The sequence below is a fragment of the Diabrotica virgifera genome, chromosome 3 (assembly GCF_917563875.1).
Source record: "Diabrotica virgifera virgifera chromosome 3, PGI_DIABVI_V3a".
In the NCBI taxonomy this organism is placed as follows: Eukaryota; Metazoa; Arthropoda; class Insecta; order Coleoptera; family Chrysomelidae; genus Diabrotica; species Diabrotica virgifera.
The window spans coordinates 261,720,539-261,745,187 of NC_065445.1; the positions used below are offsets into that span (position 1 = coordinate 261,720,539).

Below are 24,649 nucleotides of genomic sequence, written 5' to 3' on the forward strand. Positions count from 1 at the left end.
GCATTTCATTTACTGTGCTCTGGAGGTGTTCGTAGAAGTTTTCTCTTGTATTTACATTTCTATTGTTCTCAGGTACAGAAATGATTTACACTCTTCTACTTGTTTTGCAAGAGTCTGGTTTCTTTCGCAATTCGCAACACCACTGTATAGCATTAAGTAGTATCTAAAATAATCTGGTCTTTTTTCTTTGTCTCTTGAGATGTACAAATCTACAGATATCACTATTCTTCTCTTTAACTTCTTTGGTTATTTCTTCTTGTTAGTCTATTGTGGATATTCTTAGAATTTTACGTTCATTGTGAATATTGATGGTGGCAAATGCCACCGCACGAGCACAAAGTAAATATGTAACAGCTTTCAGATTTCATATCTGTAAATCACAGCTTAGAAAATACTATGTTTAATAAAACTAGGTGTTGAGTATTATCTCAAATTTATTTTAATATAAAGTAATAAGTTATAATAATAATAAAAAGTTAATCTACTTTGTAACTTGACAGAATTGTGTTGTTTACTATATCAAAATAGATGAATAGTACTTTAAAAAAATATATCTGTGACTTTGATGGTATAAATGTTTATATCAAAACATTATCTTATTCTAACTAACAACAATTGTTAAAATACAAAAGCATTCATTATCTTGTAGGAACATATTTTGCCCTATCTACATCCGAATATATCCTCCTTTCTGGATTTTTCCTTATATCATTTACCCTTACATCTGTGGATACCCTCAATGGATATCTTGGATCTCTTCTATCCTTAGGATCATTTTCTTGCCTGGGATCGTCGTATAACCTATCTCTGTAAGCATAGTGCTCTGGAGGAGCATATCTTTCGTCATATCGGTTTCTGTAATCATAATTGTCGTAAGGGCGTCTGAAATCATCATCTCTTGAGATTCTTGTGATTTCTGGAAGTGTGGCGTAGTATATTATTCTTCTCCTGTTTGGACCGCTGGAAGATTCTGGTTCATAGTTTCTGTTATACTCCGGATAATCTCTGTATGAATCCCTTTGAGCACTTGGATATCTGTCATAATAGCGTCCCCTAAAAATAATTTGTTTTTAGATTTTCATTTAACTCTGTATTGAAAGAAGTACATATACCAACATCATAGTAATGCAAATGTTTTTATTAATCATGATTTAAGTAAAACCACAGACATACGCAGAAAGAAATTGCATAGGTAGAGAAAAATAAAGAAAAGAGAAATAAATATAAATAGGAATAATACGAGTAACAGTAAATAAAAATAAAATACCGGAATAATGGAGAACGAGCGAACTAATTCTACTATTAAAAAAAACAGCCAGAAAAGTACAGAGGTATCAACTTGTTAAATACTACCCTAAAATTTACAACTAAAATTCTACAAGAACTAATGAATCAGAGGATAAAGTTTAGCAGATGGACAACAGGGTTTTCGTACTGGAAGATCGTATCGAGATGCAATATTCGTCAATAAGCAAATTATTATAAAATCAATAGAGTAGGTATAATAGAACAGTAATTTCTATGCTTGATCGACTTGATGAAAGCATTTGGCAGAGTGCGACTCAAAGATATAATCCATACTCTGTATAATGGAGTTGTCCCCCTAGATATCATAAAAATTGAAAACATCTAACAAAACAATAAAATCGAAGTCAGAATAGATGGGCCACTTACGGAACCTATAGTTACAGACAATAGAATAAGACAGGCGGATTCATTAAATCCTAGGCTCGTCAATTTAATCATGGATGAAATCATCAAAAGCGTTAACAAAGGAAGAGGATAAAGAATGGGAAACATAGAAGTAAAAATACTCTGTTATGCAGACGACGAAATATTAATATTTTAAGATGAAGATAGTCTGCAAAGCTTGGTCAACAGATTTAACATATGAGCAAAATAATTCAATACGATAAATTCGTCTCACAAAACTAAAACAATAGTAATCAGTAAAGAACCAGTCAGATGTAAAATAAAAATTGACGGTATCAGTATTGAACAAGTAATGGAAAGAAGTGAGAAATCAATTACAAAAAGCAAATATACCGGCAGGATGTCTTAATAACACTATATATTATGGCGAAACCGACATATTGACACTGAGGTGAAGTCAAAAATTTATAAAGCCAGTGTAAGACCAATAATGACATATGCATCACAAACAAGACCCGATACAGCTACAACACAAAGACTAATGGAAACGACAGAGATGAGAGTAGTGCGAAGAATTACAGGAAATACGCTGAGAGATCGAAAGGGGAGTGAAGACATTAGAAGAAAATGTAACGTACAGTGTGTAAACGAATGAACACTAAATAGAAAAATTAATGAAAAACCACATAAGGAGAATGAAGAAGACACGTGTGGTCAAAATAGCAAGAGATAAATCACCAATCGGTAGAAAAAGTATCGGCCGACAGCGCAAAAATTGAGTGACAACCTTCCACAGAGTTATCAATCCACCAATGAACAAGCAGCACTGCTTATAAAGAGGAAGAAGAAGAAGAACAATAAATAGTAGAATACGTAATAATTGAATAGGAGAAATGGATTTGGAACAAAGATAAAAATGCCAAGGAATAAGACAGAAAACGGAAGCGGAATAAAAGGGAATGACCATTATGTAGGAAATGAAAATGAATTGGGATAGCGATTAAGTAACTGTAATGGAAACCACTACACTAGACACTTGAGACTACTAAACTGGATAACTACCATAACTTATGCTTCTACGGAAAATTGAGGAAAAATGTCATTTAAGATAGAAGTAGGGGTAAATTTAGGATTCATTAATTTTTTGAAAATTGCAAAAATATGTTAATTAAACTCTTATTTGTATGTGTCAGCTTTACATGGTACTCACAGGGAAGAGTTGTCTCTTTCCTGCTATGGTACATGTTAACCGACAGACTAGGTAAACGACTGTTTACAAAACAAACAACAAAAAACATACACGTTACACGTTTCGTTTACCAAACATTACCAAAACCCAAAACGGCCAAAACGGCAAGATGGCCGAAACGAAGCGCCGAAGTGAAGTGAAGTGAGGTCCCTGAGGTCGTTCCGTCGTTCGTTGTGGTCGTTGGTCGTTTTTAGTCACGTGATGCCCTCTCTAAGCGCCGTTCACAAATTCTGACAAATACACGTGCGGCGAATTTGAAAATGAACGCAATTAAGAATAATTATAAATGCCTCTCTTCGTTTTTGCACAAGTTTCTGTCAAAAGTTATGTTATATCTGTTACAAGTATTTATTATTTCGCATCTTAAAATATAGGAACATTGGAAGTATGTTCACAGAATGTCTTATGATAACATTTCAGGAATAATTTAATCAGATGTTCACTGAATGTTCCCTGAATGGCCAGGATATTCAAATATTGATAGAACTTTGGTAGTATATTCCTGGAATGTTTTGTGTTGTTAGGGTTATACTGTATTTTGTTTATACTAATATTTGTGACTGTAACAAATATTTGTGCACAAGCCTACGCTGATGATGCTGGTTCCCTTCCCGGGCACGGTATATGAGGTCGGCTTTTGAGCTGGAATGTCGAAATGTGGTGCTAGAGGTGGTGCTAGAAGCAATCACTCAATGTTACTCCTCAGAAGACTACTGTCGTCCGCCTTAAGGTGGACATTCACGGTCATGACATCGCGTCAAGTGGCGTAATATACACCCAAATTTTGATCGTGAGTGTTGAATCATGATTGCTTTTTTGGCGTGATGTCGAAATCCGGATATCCATTCGTTTCGTAATCCTCGCGTCATGCCGTTGCTTGACGCCAAGCCTTCATGCGGTCTCCTCGTGAGTGGCGATATACCGCGTCACGCCATCGCGCCACTTTCCCGTCAATATCCAAACCCACGTCCATTTTTCGTTCATTATAAGCTGAGTTCTTCTTCGGAATCAGACTATCAGACATTGTGCGTCTTCACTGAACCACGTAAAATACGAAATATTAACCAATTTAGAGTGATCGTGAATAGGCTATGATTTTGGCGTCAATCCATTTGGCGTGGCTCCAAATGGATTGACCGTGAATGCCCCCGGAAGATCATAACAAGCTCATTGTAGCGCGTCTCTCATTACGCTCATCGCTCTCAGTCGCATTTCTCAATCTATAGAACTCACAACGAGACTGGGAACCTATACTTCTTATAATGCCCATCTCTGTTGGATGTTGGCGACCATCATGACAATCTGTACTTTACGCACTGCTGGTCTGAAAAGATTTGTGTTTGTTGTGTTGAACCACTTACGTAGATTTTTTAGCCAGGAAATCCGGTGCCTTCCTGATTCTCTTTTTCCTTCTACTTTTTCCTTTAAAATTAGGTACAGCCATCTATAGTCCAGAGAAATAAGATTTTTCTCGTGACACTTCCCCCTCAAGGCCGAAACCAAATTTTTTGAGTAGTATAGACATCTATATTAATATCCTATATTATGTTTCCTGCAGCCCATTTTGATGATATTCATAGTAATAACAAATGAAGACCAAAAAACGGTAAATTGTCGTTTTTTTCGTATATTACTAAAAAGTGAAGCATTCTAAACAAAATTGAGAATAATAAACTCATTATAAAAAACTTCAATATTGCGTTGAATATGTCTATCCTTACTTATGGCGTAGAAAATTACAAAATAAGTCATACATTTTGAGATTTTATAAATGTTTATAACCTATGTAAAAATTATGTTAGAGCCTTCTTATTACACGGAATACTGCGACTTCTTGTGCTTAAATTATATTTTAAATTTTAAAGCAATTGGTCAAAATGGTTTATCCCAAATTCATTTTTTTTGCAACATTATAAGTCAGTAAATTATGAGGTTACAGTAATACTTCGGACAGTTTATAAAAGAAGAACATTCATACTATTACCCTAATTGAAAAAAAAAAAAATGAAAAACAATGTAAAATTATTTAGCAAATACATGTCGATTTTTTGCTTACTTATAAACAATTAGAATCACTTTTTAACCGTTACTCGTAGAAAAATTATTTTTATCATATTTAGAAAGACTGAATTTAAATACACATTTAGAAAGAAAAATTATTGTCCCAGGACAATTAGGGACGAAATTAGCCCCCCCGTTTTTTTAATTCACATGTTCTTGCAAAATAATTTTGCAATATTTAGAATTATTTTTTGTCATTTTTTTTAAATTAAATTAATAGTGTAAAAAATCTTCTTTTATCATAAACTATCCAAAGTATTACTGTAACTTCATCATTTTCTGATTAGTGTTGCAAAAAAAATTAATTTTAGATAAACAAAGTAAATAACTTTTAAACTATTTGACCAATTGCTTTGAAATTTAGGGTATGATTTAAGTACCAGAAGTCTCAGCATTCCGTCTAATAAGAAGGTTCTAAGTTAATTTTTAAATAAGTTATGAATATTTAGAAAAGCTCAAAATTTATGAATTACTTTGCAATTTTCTAAGCAACCAATAAGAATAGACATATCCAGCGAACGCCATATTGAAGTTTTTTATACGATTTATGAGTTTCTTACTCTCAAATTTATTTAAAATGCTTAACTTTTGGTAATAGATGAAAAAAGCGAAAATTGACCGTTTTTTGATATTCATTTGTTTATAACTAACTTACGTGCATAGAAATCGGCCCACTTAAAAATTTGGTCATTTTTGATGTCTCATGTTTACCAAACCTGTTGACCGATTTAAGTGATTTTTTTAACATGTTATAGCCTGATTCTTTACTACCACTGTAATAATATTGTTGCTAAACAGGTAAATTTTCATTGTATACCGGGTGTACCGATCAAACTGTGTTTTTTTCTCAAAGTTCGCACCACCCTGTGGAATTTTCTAGCATTTATAAAATACTGAAATCAAAACCCAACTGTAGCATCATGTTTTCTTAACATTCTGTTTTTTTATTCATTCGTTTATATTGGATAATAAAAAAGTATGGCACTTTAACACCCAGAGATGTTCTTCATCAATACATGGTGTTTCTTAATAAGTGCGACAAACTTTAAGAGGTAATTCTGCAAAAAAATAATGACAGTTAGCTTTATAAACGTATGTCCGCAAATGATTCGTTTCCGAGATACGGGATGTTGAATTTTTTCTTACAAACTGGCGATTTATTGATTGATTTGAAACCAGTTGAGATATGCAAATAAAATTTGGTAAGTTTTAAGAGATAGTTATTGTGGATTTTTGGTCATAAATCTAAGAATTTTATATTCACCATTAGCGTGCATACGGGTAATATGATCGGTCATATTACACGTATGCGCGCTAATGGTGAATATTAAATTCTTAATTGCATGTCAAAAATATGCAATAACTATATCTTAAAACCCACCAAATTTCATTTACATATCTCAACTGGTTTTAAAGCGATAAATAAATCGTCAGTTTGTAAGAAAAAATTCAACATCCCGTTGCTGTCTTTAAAACTGTCTTTATTTTTCATGCAGAATTACCCATTAATGTTTGTCGCACTTATTTAGAAACACCGTGTATTGATGAAGAACATGTCTAGTTGTTAGAGTACCTAACTTTTTTATTATCCAATATAAACGAGTGAATCAAAAAACAGAATGTTAAGAAAACCTGACGCTATAGTTAGGTTTTAATTTCAGTATTTTATAAATGCTAGAATATTCCACATGGTTATGTGAACTTTGAGAAAAAAACACAGTTTGATTGGTACACCCGATATACAATGAAAATTTACCTGTTTAGCAACAATATTATTACAGTTCGTATTGTTAAAGAATCGGGGTATAACATGTTTAAAAAATTACTTAAATCGGCCAACAGGTTTAGAAAATATTAGACATCAGAAATAACCAAATTTTTAAGCCAAGCCGCACACCAAAGAAACATGAAACGAAAAACATGAAACATGAAACGAAAAACATGTTTCATGAAAAGAAAACACTGCTAAAAAAATCTCAAAGTCCGCCTACTAATGAAACGAGTGTGATTCATGCTCATGACACATTTTTATTTTCGGAGAGTCTCATAAATGGCCGGATATATATTTGTTTAGCAGTGGTTTATTTCCATGAAACGTAATTTACGTTTCATGTTTCTTTGATGTGCGGCCGGGCTAAGTGGACCGATTTCTATGCACATAAGTTTATGTACAGTCGGAAAAATGAAAGAATACCCATGAACGATCACATCAACCACTTATTTTGTATTTGCTATCTTTTTTTATAACAAACGTTTGTTATTTATAGAACAAGACAGCAAATACAAAATAAGTGATTGATGTGATCGTTCATCTGGTATTCACCTTCTGGGTATTCTTTCATTTTTCCGACTGTATATCATCAAAATCGGCTGCAGGAAACATATAGGTCATTAATTAATTATAGATGTCCATACTACTCAAAAAATTTGGTTTCGGCCTGTACGGGGTTGTGTCACCAACATGATATTTTTTTCCTTATTTCTCTGAACTACTATTATCTCTCGCTATTCTTCATGATATCATGATGTGTACCTATACCAACATTTTTAATTAGATCCAGAGGCGCGCTTAAAAATTATTTCTGTGAGAAATAATTTAAAATGAAATCAAATTTATTGTAATTACAAAGGTAGAGGTTTTAGACACGTTTCCGAATTAATAGAATAAAATAAGTCTCTAACCTTGGTGTATAATTTCTGGCAAATCTCGGCTGATAATAATTCTGTTCGGCTGATAAGTCGGTAGGAGAATATTTGGTATTGGGAGCGTATCTGGCTTCCTTATTTAATTTATATTCCAAGTGGTCTCTATCTCTATCTCTATCTCTATCTCTATCCTGCATTCCGTTTGTAACAAAATGAACCCTTGGTGCTCTAACCGAATTTGAAGCTAGTTGAATGTTGTCATCGAAATTGGTTTCATCACGTTGAACTGGATAAGAATGTTTTACCCATTGTTCTTTAGTCGCACCACGAGTTTCTCTGGTGATGTTATTCGTGTTGGTAGACTCCCCAGCAAGGATTTGGGATTGTCCGATAATACCGTGAGGATCTGCTTGGATAAATGTACCAGCTGATTGAGACCTAAAAAAAGAATAAACACCAGAAATTACTTTGAAAACATACATATATGTTTTCAGAAAAACATTTCTATAGAACATAGAGAATGTGTCGAGATGTCAACTGTGACATATTCATTAGGTCTGGTTGACTTTGAGCAAGCTTTCGACAAAATACAACACAGAAGGCTTGCAAACATATTAGAAAATGATGATCAGGATGTGAGAATCATTACAAATTTATAGCGATATTTTCTTCTTCTTAAAGTGCCCTCTCATCAATGGAAGTTTGGAAGTTGGCTAGGTACTACGATTGCAAACTCTCTTCTGTCTTCACCTGTTCTTATTAGCTGTTCAAAATTTAACCCCGTCCATTGTCGGATGTTTCTGATCCACGATAGTCTTTTCCTTCCTAGTTCTCTCGTTCCCTCGATATTTCCATTCACTATTAGTTTAGCATCTTGGTACTTATTATTTCTATACCGATATCAGAAAGCCATAATTCGAGTAGACCAACAGAAATCTAAGAGATTATACAAAGCGGAGTAGGAGAAGGATATGTAATATTCCCTCTATTTTTGTATATGTGCTCAGAATAAATGTTTAAAGAGGCACCAGAAGACATCAATGAAGGGATATCGATTAAGGGATCACTAGTGAATAATTTCAGGTATACAGAGTATACAATAATCCTTGCGGAGAGCAGTCAAGGGCCTCAAATTTTGGTTGATGACACTACGCAGTACTGCGAGAGATATGGAATGGCTCTGAGCACAAAAAAATCATGATTGTCAGTAAGAACAAGATTAAAGACGAAACAATCTACGTTAAAGAATGAGCTTTAGAGAAAGTACCCTATACAATTATTTGGGACGTGAGCTAAATGAACAATGGAACCGCATCCTTGAAATGAAACGACACTATAATCCAGGTAATGAAGCTTAAAATAGGACAAAACCTCGCAATTTTTAAAGAATAGATCGAATTGCTTGAAAATTTGAGAATAAGTAGTGGATAGTCCAAGGATCAAAATCTATATGAGGCAGAAAGGCGCTTTAACCATGGGGGTGGTTGCCACCACCCCTCGGGGGTGGAAATTTTTTATTTTATTTTGACCACAAAAGTTGGTAAAAACATTTATTCTAAGCAAAAAACGTTCTATACATTTTTTTGATAAAATTAATAGTTTTCGATTTATTCGCTATCGAAAGCGTTAGTTTTATATCGAAAAAATCAATGTTTTTAACCAGTTTTCTGCTAAAAACTCAAAAAGTTTTCGTTTTATCAAAACAACTTCGCTTAACAAAAATGTACCTACCTTTGAAAAAATAAACAAAACGGTTGTTTTTATTTTTTTTAAGACCACTAGTAATCGAGCTATACTTTATTATATGTTCGCTCTTCGTCAAATGCTAAATATTGTAGTTTCAAACTCAAAAGACGGGAAAACTGTGCATTTTTCGAGGATAACTTGTTGAAACTAATTTAAAGTATTTAAAAATATCTGTCTACAGAAATAAAACTCTCTAGCTCAAAAGTTAAGTGACTTATTATGACAAGAATGTCATTCCCTATTTTTTTTTAGGGAAAAAGTGATCGGAAACTATTCTCTACTTACAGCCCTAATTAAAATTAGTCATTGACCTTATTTGGTCTTCTTTATTTATGTATTATTAATAGGTTTTAGAGGTTTGACCGGCTTAAAATGATTAGTTTAAAAAAAAATGGAGTTAAAAGCGAATAGGTAACGAATTTTTGTTAGTTTGGTAAAAAATGCACTTTTCTTCATAATAGAAAGATTATCATCAGAGATACGAAAAAATATTTAAATGAAAATTGTAGCTTATTTAATTTCTAAGAACTGCGTTAGCAAAAATTTTTTCTGTGGCAAATATTGAGTGAGCTATTGACAATTAAAACTTGTAATAACATGCAAAAACCACCTTTACCAACCCTTTTAGAGTCACCTCTTTTTGTGACTGATTTTAAAAGGATGTAATATTAATAGCCTTATAGATCTTGTAGAAACCTATAAAATTCTTTTTTACCAAACTTTATAGGATAAAAAATAAAGAAGTTACGGTTAAAAAATCAATATATTTTTTTGAAAAAAAAGGAGAAATCCAATTGGAAGCATAATAATGTATGTAAGTGAGCGGTGTTTTTAGTCATTGGCCATATTTATACGTCTTTATTTATGTATTAGTAATAGATACCAGAAGTTTGACTGGCTTAGAATGATTAGTTTTAAAAAAACTGGAGTTAAAAGCGAATAACGAATTTTGGTAAAAAACACCATTTTCTTCAGAATAGAAAGATTAGCATCAGATATACGAAAAAATGTTTAAATATGAAATTGTAGGTTATTTAATTCCCAAGAACTTGGTTTAAAAAATTTTTCTACGGCAAAAATTGAGTGAATCGTAAATGAGTGTAATATCGAAAAACATTGATTTTTTCACTATAAAACTAACACTTTTGATAGCGAATAAATCGAAAAATATTAGTTTTGTCAAAAAAATGTATAGAACACTTTTTGCTTAAAATTAATGTTTTTATCAACTTTTGCAGTCAAAATATAATAAAAAATTTCCACCCGCGAAATGGGATGGCAGCCACCCCCATGGTAAAAGCGCCTTTCGGCATGATATAGATTTTGATCCTTGGACTATCCACTACTTATTCTTAAATTTTCAAGCAAATCGATCCATTCTGTAAAAATTGCGAGGTGAAAAGCTTTGGTTCCTGGACTACTAGTGAAAAACTAGGAATAGAAATTAGAACTAAAGTATTGAGATATTAAGTATTCTCTGGTCCTTTTATATGGAGTTGAAACCTGGACAATTACGAACCGAACTGAAAAAGGCTTGGACACAACATTAACAAACACGAAAACAATAAAAGGAAGATGGAAAACGAAAAAGAAATAATCAACACAATGAAGGATAAAAAAATGAGCTACTTTGGTCACATGCTAAGAAACGAAAAAAATGAGTTGGTGCGATTGGTTATAAAAGGGAAAATGGAAGGACAAAGAGGACAGGGGACACGACGCACGTCCTTTTTGAAACATTTAAAGCAGTGGAGTGGAAAAACAACCATATAACTTTTCAGAACTGCTGCAGACAGAGTAAAATGGGCCATGATGGGCCTGAAGAAGGAGAAGGGAAAATTGATTAACAGCTAAGTTAGGTAGACTCAACATATATGTAAGGGTATAATAATATGCGAAGATAAAGAAAAAACAAGCACGAAAGAAAAGCTACTTACCTAGAATTTTGTTGTTTTACCAGATCAGTTTGTAGAGCTCGTCTAAACCTCAGAAAATCGTTTATCTGAAGTGTCCCATTTAAATTATTTTCTGTTTCATTCTTTTTTATTACAGAGGTATTGACATACCGATCTGTAGTATTTTCTTTGTCAACGGTAAATAGTTCTAGAGGTTGACCAATTTTTTCTAAAACCGTTATAGGACGTTCGGTTGTAATATCTCGTTTAGACCTTGATTTAATAATTTGACTAGTAAGTTCTTCAAAATATGGATGACGATGATTGTGAGTATCAATATTTGTATCTGGATTTGAATTTTGTGCGATTGATAGTAGCTTAGGAGACCTTGGCATCAGCTCAACATCAATTTCATCGTTTTGGTGGTCGTTGTGTACGTAGTGCTCGATTGGGATGTCTTCAAATTGGGATGATTGTTGGGCAGCTGTGTTCCAATTCCAAATTGTAAGCCAGACTATTGCATAATAAATCATCATAATATATCTGAAAAAAGAGGAATAACAAACATATTTTTATTAGTGATAATAATCTAACCAAGGTGCAGTGCCAAGTTGCAGTGCAGTTTCCTATGCCGAATAGAGACTATGGCATAAGAAAAGCCATAAACAAACTGGGTGTTACATATTATACAGGGTGTAACAAAAATGCAGGTCATAAATTAAACCACATATTTTGGGACTAAAAATAGATAGATGTAACCTAACTTACCTTAGTACAAATGTGCACATAAAAAAAGTTACAACCCTTTGAAGTTACAAAATGAAAATCGATTTTTTTCCATATATCGAAAACTCTTAGAGATTTTATATTGAAAATGAACAAGTGCCATTCTTATGACAGAAAAATCTTAAAAATTGTGAAATTTGTGCACCCCATAAAAAATTTATGGGGGTTTTGTTCCCTTAAACCCCCCCAAACTTTTGCGTACGTTCTAATTAAATTATTATTGTGGTACCGTTAGTTAAACACAATATTTTTACAACTTTTTTGTCTCTTAGTATTTTTTCGATAATCTAGTTTTTATCGAGATGCGGCGTCTTTTTTAATATGTTTACATAAAAATTTTATGGGAGTTTTGTTCCTTTAAACCCCCCAAATTCAAATATTTGTATACATTCCAATGAAACTATTATTGTGGTACCATTAGTTAAACACAGTGTTTTTAAAATTTTTTGCCTCTTATTATTTTTTCGATAAGGCATCTTTTATCGAGATGTGGCTTCTTTTTTCAATTGGTTCAAAACATACCTAAAAATGTAAATTTTCAAGTTATTTACCAGGTCTCTATAGTCATACGTAACCATATACAAAAATGTGGTGGATTTGACAAATATTCAAAATATCTCGATAAAAACTGGCTTTACAAAAAAGTAATAGGAGGCAAAAAAGTTTTAAAAACATTATGTTTAATTAATGGTATCACAATATTAATTTAATTGGAACGTACGCAAAAGTTTGGGGGGTTTGATGGAACCAAACCCCCATAAAATTTTTATGGAATGCACAAATTTTACTATATTTTTTTTTAAAGATTTTCCTGCCATAAAGATACCACATGTTCATTTTCAATAAAAAATTTCAAATAGTTTTCGATATATTGGAAAAAAATCGATTTTCATTGTGTAACTTCAAAGGGCTGTAACTTTTTTTATGTGCACATTTGTACTAAGGTGAGTTAGGTTCAATCGAACTATTTTTGGTCCCAGAATATGTGGTACAATTTATGACCTGTATTTTTGTTACACCCTGTATAATAAGGGAAATCGACGATCGTTTTATTTTTCGATTTCAAGCAACTCAGAGGTTATAAAAAGAAAGGTACTATACACAGCCTTAGAAAATTTAGAAATAGACACTAAGGTTTTAAGAATACTAATATTGACCTTTATTGACCAGCCAAACTACAGGAGTCATAACGTAAATGAAGGAGAAAACTGTCCATTTTTTTCATTCCTTTCAAAGAGTTTTGGTCCTAGTAAATATTAATTCTGCTGTAAAACCTTTTATTAAGGTCAATTTCCTGGTAACGCCTTTGCGGTTTCTATAATTTGCAAACCATACGAATAATGAGGTAAAGAAGGGTAGGGGAGATCTCTGAATTACATCTCGCTTCCTTTAGACCAACAATTCCAACGAAAAATTAGACCCACATACTCTGCTAGGAGTAAACTAATACAAATAAATAATAATTCTGCTGTGAAACGGAAAAAATAATAAATAAAAAATAATAAAAAAATAAATAAAAAATCCTGAAAAAAGTAATAAGTATTTTTGAAAAATTTAATCACAGAATGAAAAATTACGTTATAATAAGTTACCGGGGTAAAAGAGGAGAATATTTAATGTGATTTTTAATTTCCAATATCTCATTCAAAAGAAACTTTTTGTCTATTCTAAGGGACTTTAGACCCTCGGTTAATATTTCATTTTGGGTTTAAATTTTTCAAAAATATTTAGTAGTTTTCTCGGGATTCGAAAAATATAGTGCATTTAAGAAGTATCGGAGCCGAAATTTTGCTTCTACGCTCTTAATATTACATTGGAAACATTTTTGTCAGAGATGAAATATAGCATTGAGCAATTTGGACACTATTGGAATAAACTGAGCATCAAATTAAGTAGATACTTACAGTAAAGTTTGACATGGAACGTCGAGAAATTCATGGTTGGATTTCATATATGTCCATCAATCCAAGGAACACACATGACTTTTAAGGCAAATGAAGATAGACATACCTATATAATAGGGTGGATCGAAAAATCGAAGTTTCGAAAACTGTTTTGGAATAGTGCGCAAAAGTTGCCAATTGTTGTCTTTATTTGCGATTTTTCAAAAAAATTTCATATTCTGCCCTCTACCGGGGGCTGAAAAAATAAAAAAATAAAATATACGAATGATTTTAATTGAAAAGTTAAGTAATAAGTACATGTTATTATTATAAAAATGATATCCAATTGAAATATTTTTGAAATATGTCATATTTATTCTTCTACCCACTCCCTACCCTCCCCCTTAATTTTGATTATTTATTGTTTGTAGTCTTTTTTGGACTCAAATTTTGGCATAACTTTGTGCGGATCAATTTTTGCCTTGATAAAACTGTCTCTTTTTGTGACCCAATAACCGATGAAGATTCTTCAGTTACGAGCTTCACGATTCTCACGTCAATGATTTTCTCAGCAGATCCGGAAATTGCATTTGATCTGAAACCATAAAGGAGCATAAACCGTGACAATAAAGGTCAGTTCCTTTAATTCTGATGTTGGATTTTCAGTACTAACATAAAGACGTAGAATTCGATTCGCCAACGTGAGCCATCGAGAATGACTCAACTTTCCAGGGCTTTGGTTTAATAAATCGACAGAACATTCCCCTGTAAAAATTTCGACACAAATTTGAAATAAATATTTCTGATCGGCACTTAAGTCAATTAAATCTACTTCTGGTAACCCAGAGTCAATAATGTTATAGTTTTTACAACTGGCATGTTTTTGTACTGCACTATTTGATTTAGTATAGTCATAGTATATACTTGACAAATCTTTGTAAAGGGCGACCTAACTTTAACTCTAGTTGAGAAATTACACCATTTTTTCTTCCCGTATTTACCACAGTTCCGTCGCATCCTACTACCACTAGTTCTTCTAGATTATATCTATAACTCTCTAAAAAGTCCACAATAATTTCACAAATACTTAGAGCCGATCCAGAAAGGGATACTCTGTGACCTAAAAATATGGAGCCTGGCTCTTGAACTACTGAAACATGCTCTTCAAGTTCGGTTCTTCTGTGGAGCCTACCTTCAATATTTTCGATAACGAAGGTTTTATCTTTTCTTCCGTCAAAATATATGGCTTTCAAAGTTTCGGAGGAGTTTTGCATAAAACCTTTTCTTGATGGGTCTCTTGCTCTTCTCAGTTTGTTTCTGTCTATTATGTTTTTCGTGTTAGCCTTAGTAACAATACCAATGTCGTGTAGCACTGCCGCCGTTGCCACAGCTGCAGCAGATCTGTCCGACAGTCCATAGCGGCCACAAAGGTAGGTATTTGGCCAAGGTAGGAAGTTTAAAATAATTTTGTGAACACTGCATTTATGTACTGATATTGGCATGTCAACTGGAAGGCAATTCAGGATCTATTTCTGGATCAGTTTCTTGCTTTCGCTTTCTTGATAAGTTATTGCAGCTTTCATGTTGAACGGATTGTTGTAGTTCTTTTCTTTGCATCTCTTTTTCCACTCTTCTTGTCTTATTTGTCAGCTTAAGGTTTCTTTTAAATCGATATTTCCAATAATCATTTTTCTAGGTCCTCTTTGATCTAGTAAAAACACCCGTCCATTTTAGGTACCTTTTTTTCCTTATCGCAAGAACATTGTTTAAACATTTTAAGTACTTTAATGAGTTTTTATTAGTTGCAAAACATGTCTTGTTATGGTAGGAATTAAAGCTTTCTGCCACACACTTAAAATTTTGTCAGAGAGTACCTCCTATGTTAGATATCTCAAAACCCGTTGGTTCCTTCCCTGAGTTTTGGGATTTTAAATTATAATTTGTCCATAAATAACACTGTAAAACATGAGCTTTCGAAGGAAGTTCGTTACCTTTAAAATCTGCAGGAACACCAGCTAACGAACACTCAATGTATTGCCTAACGTATCATTGAACAACTTATACGTAACTCATATTTTTGACACGATCGCCAAAAACCAAAAAACTGTTCAATTTTCACAACTAATTGCAAACTAATGTACGTGCGCCACATGCCGACTTTACTGAAACATTACTGAAAGTCCAAAGTCACAGCACCCCCGCACCCCGAAGATGGGACTAAACTACCAGAATAAACAAACCAGGACCGCCAGGACCTGGCTTCTGTTAATAATGCCAATTTTTGTTTGTTTTTCAAAAGCCTTTAGAGGACAGAAGATATCATTTTATCCAAAAGTCGTAATAATACTTTCTTATTGTCGTTGCTAAAGGTAAATTTGGGTGGGTATTCAAATTCAATTTTTTAATTTTTTTTATTTTGTGATTATTACTCCAACATTTTTTTTCGTTTTTCAAATGCCGGTAGAGGGCAGAAGACGTGTTTTTAGCAAAAAGTTGTAATAACACTTTTTTATTGTCGTTACTAAAGGTTTGGTGGGTATTCCAAATAAATGTGATAATTTTTTTAAAATTTTGCGATAATCGATCCACCCTACTATATACAGTGCGTCCATAAAGTAACGCATAAATTCATTATTTCGTAAACCGGCGACTTTAAGGAAAAATTCCGAAACAGGTCGATTTTTATTTTTAAATTACGATTTTTTGGCATATATATCATCCTCGTGACGTCATGCATCTGGGCGTGATGACGTAATCGATGATTTTTTTAAATAGGAATAGGGGTCATGTGATAGCTCATTTGAAAGGGTATTTAATTCTCTATCCAATAATATAAATATTAACATAATTATTTATACAGGGTGTTCAAAAAACATTTTTTTAATTAAAATAAGTGAGACAAAAAGAAGAATATATGTAATTTATTTTAAATCAAAATGCATTTTACTACTGTCAGTAAAGATAAAAAAATTTTATTTGACAAATAAACATTGATTTTCGTTTAAACGAAATGTTGAAACTGCCAAGTGACAAGTGGGTGGCAGCTTTAACATTGAATTTACGCGAAAAACAATATTTATTTGTCAAATAAACATTTTTTTCCTGTTTTCTGACAACAGTAAAACGTATTTTGAATTAAATAAATTACATACATTCTTCTTTTTGTCTCAATTATTTTAATGAAAAAAATGTTTTTTTGAACACCCTGTATAAATAAATATGTTAGTGTTTATATTAGTGAATAGAGAATTGAATACCCTTTCAAATGAGCTATCACATGACCCCTATTCTTATTTAAAAAAAATCATCGATTACGTCATCATGCCCAGATGGATGACGTCACTAGTATGATTTATATGCCAAAAAATCGGAATTTAAAAATAAAAATCGACCTGTTTCGGGATTTTCCCTTAGTATCGCCGGTTTACGAAATAATGAATTTATGCGTTACTTTATGGACGCACTGTAAATATAATTGTATATTCCCTTTAAATTACCTTTATGAGATCTGTTTCGTTTTTATTGATTTTATGTTGGTCCAGATTTCTAAACGGTTTAATTTATAGATTCTTCTCTTTCTGTTTCTGCTTTTTCTACACTTACACCGCCCTTTACAGTATTTTATAACTTTCTTACTTTGTTAGTATGATTACTAAAAAACTACACTTAAGAAATTTTTTTACATCCACTCTCACAGAATGATAGTTCATTGTTATTTAAAACTAACATATAGCGTTAAACAATTTCCACTGTCTCGTCCATCCTGTTCTTTTATTTGTTTCCGCAATTACGGATATTGTTTCAGTACATGGCTGTTAGACAAGAGTCAGTCAACCTTACTTTTGTGTATAATTTTCATGAAATCAAACCCATTGTAACGACTAATTAATTGGCACAAATAATTTGTCTACTATCGTACTAAAAACAGTTCAATACACTCTTTTGTATTCTACCAAAAATGTAAAACATTAATTATTTAACTGATTTTTGGTAATATCAATACGAATATTATATTAAATTGATTTAGAGGCCTTAAAAAGTCATATAAATTCAATTAAATTATAATAATAATAAATACTTTTTATTCATTTGTTATATAAAACAAATAAGCATACAGTTACAGCACATTGAAAAATATAATCAAAAGCAATATATTATATAGAGTCCAAGTTAAAAAAGTTCATAGAATGACATAAATTTGGAAACTGTCATAACGAACCAACTACCAACTAGATCCAGACATAGAAACAAAACGCAGAATAGCAATGACTGAAACTACTTTTATTAAAATGAAGTTATTTCTTTACAAAAATCATCTCAGTTTAGAACTAAAACAAAGAATGGTTAAGTGCTAAGTTTGGTCTGTACTATTATATGGTGCAGAAGTGTGGACACTGAAAGTATCGACTATGAATGGAATTGAAGCATTGAAAATGTGGATTCATAGATGATATGAAGATAACTTGGACAGCAAGAAAAGCTAATGAGGAAATACTAAGGATATTCAACAAAGATAGAGAACTGCTAAAGACAGTTTAAACACTGGAAAATATTTTATATTTTACGATATTATCCTATTTATCAATTAAAAATTTTGGTCTTATTTTATTTAGTGATTAGGCTTTTATCTTCTTTCTCATTACGTTATCCTTTGATATACTTTGTATTTATTTCTTGTAGTAAACCAACATGAGATGAGCTGACAATGAGATTAGAATCAGAAAGACATGGATAAAAAATTCACTACAAAATTTTGTAAAAATATTAAAGATCAATATGGAAGAGATGAAAAACAACATTATCAAGTATTTTAAATATCTTCTCTGATTATAAAAAAATATCACAAATAATTACTTAACCAGTGGGTGGCCAAATTTTTAGGGACAGCTGCTTCGACTTTTGTAGTTTTCCTACTGTCTGTTATATTTAGTTAAAAAAACCAGTTATCATTTTTTTTTTATTAAGTGTTTATTTAATAATAACTTTTTTTATATTAACTAGAGAAATATGAATTTAATGGTAAGTAGGTACCCCACACAACTCCGGGTATATAAAACAATAATCAGGCCCATAGTAAGTTATGGCTGCGAAACATGGGTGGTGACACAGAAATCTGCCAATGCATTAGATGTATTTGAAAGGAAAATATTACGTAGGATACTGGGCCCAATAAGTGAAAATAACAACTGGCGAATTAGGTATAATAGAGAAATATACGAGCAATATAGCGAACCAACTCTAGCACAATACACTAAACTGCAGAGATTACGGTGGGCAGGGCACGTGGTCCGCATGCATGAGAATAGAATCTCCAGAAAATTGCTGAATGCAAGAATGCAGGGAAGAAGACCTGTTGGAAGACCTAAAAAGAGATGGGAAGACGAAGTCGATGAGGATGCCAGGAACTTCCTGGGAACGCGTTCATGGAAAAGAATAGCGGTAAATCGAAATGATTGGAGAAGCTTGTTGAAGGAGGCCAAGGCTCGATTTGGGCTGTAGTGCCATTGGATGGATGGAGGTACCCCACAATTAAGCAATGATATGCTATACTATTCTGAAAGCGACAATAAGCAAACTCATCTAAGCGGAGTCAGAATTTTGGTAGATAAAATTAATAGTACCTATATAATATATCAGCAATGATTGGCTCCATTCCTCTATCAGAAAGAGTATTGATGTTTCAAGTATTAAAGTATGTTTGGAATGTAAAAAACATGAAATAGTTACTATAATGGGTAATTTCAATGCAAAAGTAGGCAAAAGGAAATAAGAAGATTTTATTGAAGAACATGGACTTGGAGAACGCAATGAAAGAAGAAAGGTTGGTCGAACTTGTACAAGCAAAATAAATGATAATAAACACTTTATAGAAACTTTCTCCATTATTGAAGAACATGGACTTGGAGAACGCAATGAAAGAAGAAAGGTTGGTCGAATTTGTACAAGCAAAATAAATGATAATAAACACTTTATAGAAACTTTCTCCATTATACACCTGAAAGTCGTTTCAGAATTCAGAGAAAAGAACCGTAAAAAATCGGATATACTATATTATGACAGGAACAAGATTAACAACTTCTATCAAACTCGCAAAGACGGATCCAGATGCTGACGTAGCTTCTGATCACAATTCACTTGTTGCTGAATTCAAATATCTAAAACTATATAAAAAGAGTCAAAAAGACACATCGATATCTCCACTCAAAACACAGGGAAACAAAATTTAAAAAAAGGACAAATCAAGAACTAGGTACCTACTGTGCCAGAAGCGTGGCTGATGGAGAATTGTAGGGAAATTGAAACACTACAACTCAAACATGATGGTTTCCATATGCACAAAAATAATCAAAAAGTACAAATCATAGTTATTGACATCGAAGGCCAGATTTTGACTACAATTGTGCTATCGACGTATAATGTTAAGTGTCTCATATCTGTAAGACCACCAGGTTACTAAAGGATTAAACGTTCGCAATGGAAGGAAGAGCTCTGATTTTTTAGTCCCTGCTGATTTTAGAAGATATGGGAGCCTGGAGGAGTCTGATCCCCGGAAAAGTCGAAGATCAGGTTCTTATGGACCTACTTATTAATTCATATGATAGAGGTGATACAATGGACCCAAATGAATTTAGGGTAAAACTGGTTCCCGACGCAGAGTATATCATGGCTGGCCAATCTAGGAAATGGATTGGTCACGTCCCCCCTGTGCAGAAACTGTAATTGTTGCAAAATGTGCTATTACTAAATATTAACATAAATAATAACCTCTTTTCTAAATCATAGTAGATACCTAATATATCCTATTGCACATAAAAAATAAATACAACACACATAAATAAGTAGGTACTAGAATATCAGAAAATATCCAAATATGTTTATTGTCATTAATAATTTGGCCACCCACTATAGATTATTTCTTAACAGAGTTTGTGCAATTATTGTATTTTTTTAAATTTATTGAATTAAACACAAAACAATAGGAGAAAATTTACCTTTGCTTTAAAAATCACATTCGGCTTTACACAATCGTTGGCGTAGCAATAATGAAAGAGATAGTATACTGAAATTTCAAATGGGGCCGGAAATATCTGCCTATTGTCTAACCATTCAACCAAATAGCTTTTTCCATTTGCCCATATACCGTTACACGGTCTTTTAGTAAATATATTTAATATCATACAAAAAGTAATAATATATTTAATATAAGTTTTTGTTTTAATATCTATAATACGATTTTAAGGATTATGGTACCAATTTTTATTTATTTAAAATTTAAAACACAAATTTTGTGGCGCCATCTACTAATATATATGGCAATTATTATTGTAGTTCGTATTTTTACCAGCAGATGTCACGTAACCCGTGCTGGGCGCGACCCAAAATACTGACGACTCTACATTATCGATAATAGCCTACGAAAAGTGCAGGGTAAATTGAAGATGGAATTACAAAAAAAAATTATGTATGTCTTTGTACTCACTTTAAAATGCTCAAAAAATTACGGGATCTGGATTTCAATGTATATATTTTTTTTTATAATTCTCGTATCAAAGTTGCGCGTGAAGTTAGGCGTGGTTAATGACAGTATCGATTTTGGGGGCGACCCGTCTGTGCTAGTCGGGAGCGGCGCAACTCATCGAATCCCAACTCATCGAGATATATTTCATATACACCCAAATCGTATACAGCCACTTCATCCAACGCTCCAACTTATCAACTAGACATTTTATACAGAGTTGGGATAAAGGATGGAACCAAGCAAATATCTTTGAAACGAAAAGACCAATATTTATGAAACTTTGCATGCAATTACAGTGACGCAAAAGGCATCTGATGCCATTTCTTTTGTTACTACTCCACTTCCGGTATCACAGGAAATACCCTTAACTTATTTACTTTAAATAGGACACCCTGTATATTTTTTGAGATTTTAAAAAAACTTGCCATTTTTGATTCATACATACCAAGTTTGGAAAAAAAACTATTAAAACAAGAAATAAGAAATAAATCTCTTTACAGTAAAAAATAGGTTAATTTATTTACGTTAGACCAATGATAATGAAAATAAAAAAAAATAATTTCAAATGTTGAAAATGTCCGCCGTTCATCTCCTGACAACGTGCAAGCCTATAAATAAATTCGTGAGTCACTCTGCAAGATTTCTCGTCGTATTAGTTCACATTCATCAATCATTATTCTGTGTCCCAAATCTTCCAAGAATGTTGGTCGCCTAACGTAAACACGTGATTTTAGATAACCCCAAAGAAATAAATCTAACGGGTTGAGGTACGGAGAACGTGCGGGCCACTCTATGAATCTTCTACGTCAAATCCATCGATTTGGAAAATTCACCTCCAAAAAATGAAAATTCACCATAACCGATTATCATTAATATTTCAATACGATCTTTTTCACTTAAATGAACTATTTTTAATACAACTTATTTCTGTCAATTAGTTCAGTAACAGTTACCTACTATACTAAATTCAAAGAAGTCATGCAGTGCATGTAAACAACAATTTTAGTCTACAGTCTACAGTATAGATTGATGGTACTCGTTTATTTCCTACTACGTTGTATTAATACAAAAACATTTCTACAGACACTTTTTAACAAATTGTTTCTTTCAAATTTGGTATGTTTAAATAAAAAATAACAAGTTCTTTTAAAATCCGCAAAAATATACAGGGTATCCCATTTAAAGTAAATAAATTAAGGGTAGTTCCGGTGAAACCGGAAGTGGAGTAGTAACAAAAAATATGGCATCAGATGCCTTTTGCGTCAATGTACTTGCATGCAAAGTTTCATAAATATTGTTCTTTTCGTTTCAAAGATATTTGCTTGGTTCCATACTTTATCCCTACCCAGTAAAAATAATACATACATTCATATTAACGCCGGGTTTGCAACAGTATATTGTTTTTTTTTGAAGATATTTTTCTTTAGGCGCGATTCGATTGAGGGTAAAATTGTACATAAATCTGCGCGCCTGCGCACACAGACAGTATGTAGTTCCTTGCTAATCTTTCAAGATAGGTATTTATGTATCTGTATCCGTGCAAATAAGTCATTAAAAGAATATATTAGTGTTTTTAATAAATGTATTATTTATTATAATTCTCGTGTTTTTTGGATTTGTGTTTCTCTGTAGTAAAATAATAAAATATTATGTAAGCATAACACTAATATTTTTACACTATTTGTCGCCGTGTTGTGTAATTATATCCGAAACTTACATGTCAATTAGAAGGACCTCGCTGGTGTAGTTGGTAAGGCGTTAGCTCCGAGATTGGAATGACGTGGGTTCAAATCCTGGGCGATTCATATTTTTTTTTTATTTTGGTTGTTTTAATAAAAATTTTTTGAAAGTGGTAGATAAGAAAGTTAGTTTAATTTTTAAATAAAATACAAATAACCTGTTAAGTATATTTACTTCGTTGAAATTACCTATATAATAGAAGAATATCTTCTTACGTGCGTACAAAGTACACACACTTTCTTTTTTTCTAAATTTACTATTTTAAAATGGCTTAAAACTCGGATTTAAAAACTATACTTACTATACATTGACCTTTTTTTTGCAAAATACCATGATAGCTCTAGCATTTTTAAAATGGGAATAGAGGGGTAATGTATTCAAACAAAATTTCTTAAAACAATTTCATTTATATCACATGATGTGGAAATTACATAATATGTACATTATTAAAATAAAAACGTACTATCACTTATCGAATTCATTCACAAGTCAGTTTAGTTTTATACCAAACCTTGACTAAATTCATTTAGAAACGAAATTTACAGTGGATTTACCAAATCTAAATGCATTGAATAATAAAAATATTAAATTTGCACTATAACGTGTGTGTTGGTTTTATACAGATAAAATATTAATAACAAATACACCAAAAACTACGATTTATAGGTAAAATTTCATAACATTTGTACAGTTGATCCCAAACTCTTTTTTCAGTGCATCCTAGTTTTTCGAATTCGCTCTAACGCTTTAAGGTCGAAGTGACAGAAAAAAACGTATGTCCGTGATTTTTATACATATAACTTTGAAAATCGGAGGGACCGCAGACGTTCGGAAACAATTAGCGTCTCTTTGCAAAGACAATGACGTCGACTTTGCAAAGTAACAAGACACTTACTCAACACACACACTACACATTACTCCCCTGACTTAGTAATAAGTTATACAATTACGTGGCTAAAGGTTCTAGTTCTAAACCAAAGCCAGAATCAGAGAAAAAAAAAACTTTGAAAATTAGGTATTCGATGAAGGGTATTTCCATATTAAAGCGACTTATACTTGTAGATGTATAATTGCTTGACAATTAGAATACTCAAATGATCCACGATGCGAATAAAGATAATTTAAAACAAAAGTAATCTATCGTGACAGTAATTTCATAATGTTAACGGATAAAAGAATTACATCTAGCAAGAATTAAAGTTTTTGATTCAAATCTTTGTACAGAATGTCAGAAGGTTGGTGACTTAAATCATACTTTCTTTGAGTGCGCAAAATATATTCCATGCACATATAATTTAATCCAAGATTTAATAAAATGTAATGTTTTTCCACCTTTCAATGTATCCTATCTATTGTCTCTGAACAGCAAGAACATATATGATTGTTTAATGAAATTTATCTGTGAAACTAAAATTAACCTCTAAACTTATTAATCCTGATAATTTGGTATATTATGTACATATGAAAAAAG

The 24,649-nt window shown here is 32.3% G+C and overlaps 1 protein-coding gene across 4 annotated transcripts; it reads right to left on the minus strand.

Annotated features, from left to right (window-relative positions):
• Positions 1–416: 416 nt before the first annotated feature.
• Positions 417–21,494, minus strand: LOC114326850 (uncharacterized). Of its 4 annotated transcripts, none has more exons than XM_050646160.1 (4): positions 21,400–21,494; positions 11,293–11,793; positions 7,646–8,047; positions 417–1,053 (listed from the first exon to the last, which is right to left on the minus strand). In XM_050646160.1, exons 2-4 carry the CDS (start codon positions 11,784–11,786, stop codon positions 639–641), a joined length of 1,311 nt encoding a protein of 436 aa, XP_050502117.1. In that variant the 5' UTR covers positions 11,787–11,793; positions 21,400–21,494; the 3' UTR covers positions 417–638. The 4 variants fall into 4 exon arrangements, with proteins under 4 accessions (XP_050502117.1, XP_050502116.1, XP_050502115.1 ...); XM_050646159.1 differs by lacking the exon at positions 21,400–21,494 and adding an exon at positions 20,912–20,975; XM_050646158.1 differs by lacking the exon at positions 21,400–21,494 and adding an exon at positions 17,417–17,645.
• Between the last annotated feature and the right edge of the window lie 3,155 nt (positions 21,495–24,649).

What these genes read in the sequence shown, in the direction of transcription:
- LOC114326850 (XM_050646157.1), bottom strand. Translation starts at nt 13,987, where the DNA reads ATGAAATCCAACCATGAATTTCTCGACGTTCCATGTCAAACTTTACT. An exon ending in GTTCCATGTCAAACTTTACT is followed by an intron (nt 11,794 to 13,940) that starts GTAAGTATCTAC and finishes CTCTTTTTTCAG; the next exon opens with ATATATTATGATGATTTATT. An exon ending in GTAAAACAACAAAATTCTAG is followed by an intron (nt 8,048 to 11,292) that starts GTAAGTAGCTTT and finishes TTCTTTTTTTAG; the next exon opens with GTCTCAATCAGCTGGTACAT.